Below are 1,492 nucleotides of genomic sequence, written 5' to 3'. Positions count from 1 at the left end.
GTTGGGGGTGAGCAGACCAGCAGGCAAAGTGGTTAGGGGCGACCAGGCAGGCAGGTAGGTGAGCAGTTAGGAGGCAGCGGTCCCGGATTGGAGAGGGTGCAGGCTGGGCTGAGGGACACCCCCCACTTCCCGTGCACGAATTTTGTGCACCGGGCCACTAGTATTTTATAAAAAGACAAAGAAAAGCATGCATTCTGTATAAAATAAAAGGAAGGCTAAAAGGAAAAGAAGAAGGCGGGAGAAGGGAATTATACATCGACCCTACGATTTATGCTAAAATGAACCCCCCGTGAGCAGACACGAATGGGGAGGAGGACTCCCGGGGGGACGAGAGCCCCATCTCACAGGCCTGCGGCTATGGGTGTTGGTTTTCCCCCAGGACTGTCCCCGTGTGGGGAAGGCAGGCGGCTCTTACCGTGCACCGGGGGCGGGCGGTCGGGGGTCCGGAAGGTCTGGAGGGTGGCCGGCCCCTCCCCCGCAGCGGTCAGTACCTGGACCTCCAGGCGGTACAGGGTGGATGGCCTCAGGTTGGGCACGGTGAGGAAGGCGTGGTTCTGGGGGCGACACCAAGCGAGAGGCCGTCAGAGACACTGGGGAAGGAAGACAGACCAGCGATGCCTTCCTTGTAGCTTAACAGAACAATAGAGCAGTGGCCTTGGAATGGAGATAAGAAACGCCCTAACCTTTGGAATAGAATGGATGGGATGAAAATCAACTGGTATAAATACAGATGTAACAGGACAATAAACACAGAACCTGGCTAGAACCTGGCTAGGCTGCTGATCAATTGAACGCTGCTGTCTCCGTGTATTTCCTTCTTCGCCGACTCCGTCCACACCTTTGGGAACCCCTGGACCTGCTGGGGCGGGACCCCAACATGCTTCCTCATGGCTCACCCACACCCACCCACTCCCAGCATCCCTGCTTCCTCATTCCGTGGGACTTTTCTTCTGGGATTTGGGTTCTTTCTCTTCGTTTTGGAGCAGGCCTTGGCGATTCTGAGAGCCGTCTGTGAAACCCTCATGGGGGTTGGGGGGTGTTTTTCACGCCAAGGCCCTGAGTGGCGTGGGAGACGGGCCAGCTCATTAGGGGCTGAGCGGATCGGAAGGGGGCACAGGAAGAGAGACAACAGCTCCTTTTGGCTCTTTTCTCCCCAATGAGGACCACTCGCTGTGCGTGTGCACTGGGGCGAGAGGGACGCCGGGGAGCGAAGGCAGGAGGAGAACGTCTCACACTTGTACAGTCAAGACGGGAGCAGGGGCTCTGGTCCCGGAATCTGTATAGAGGGCAGTTGATTCCTTTTTTAAAAATATTTTTTTTTTATTGATTTCAGAGAGGAAGGTAGAGGGAGTGTCGACCTATGAGCCAGGAGGTCAGGGTTTGATTCCTGGTTATGGGCACAGGCCCGGGTTGCAGACTCGATTCCCAGTAGGAGGCGTGCAGGAGGCAGACATGGGGGGAACATGGACATGGCGGGGGCGCCTACCGCGGG

General features: G+C 56.8%; 1 protein-coding gene across 1 annotated transcript in view; it reads right to left on the bottom strand.

Moving 5' to 3' along the window:
• The window catches only part of ANOS1 (anosmin 1), a 44,597-nt gene that overhangs the window by 1,748 nt on the left and 41,357 nt on the right, over positions 1-1,492 (bottom strand). Inside the window, 1 exon segment of the mRNA XM_015563967.1 lies at positions 416-583. Coding sequence (XP_015419453.1) covers positions 416-583 — 168 coding nt within the window.

This window comes from Myotis davidii, unplaced genomic scaffold (assembly GCF_000327345.1).
Source record: "Myotis davidii unplaced genomic scaffold, ASM32734v1 scaffold1277, whole genome shotgun sequence".
In the NCBI taxonomy this organism is placed as follows: domain Eukaryota; kingdom Metazoa; phylum Chordata; class Mammalia; order Chiroptera; family Vespertilionidae; genus Myotis; species Myotis davidii.
This window is presented reverse-complemented; position numbering and strand designations above follow the sequence as displayed.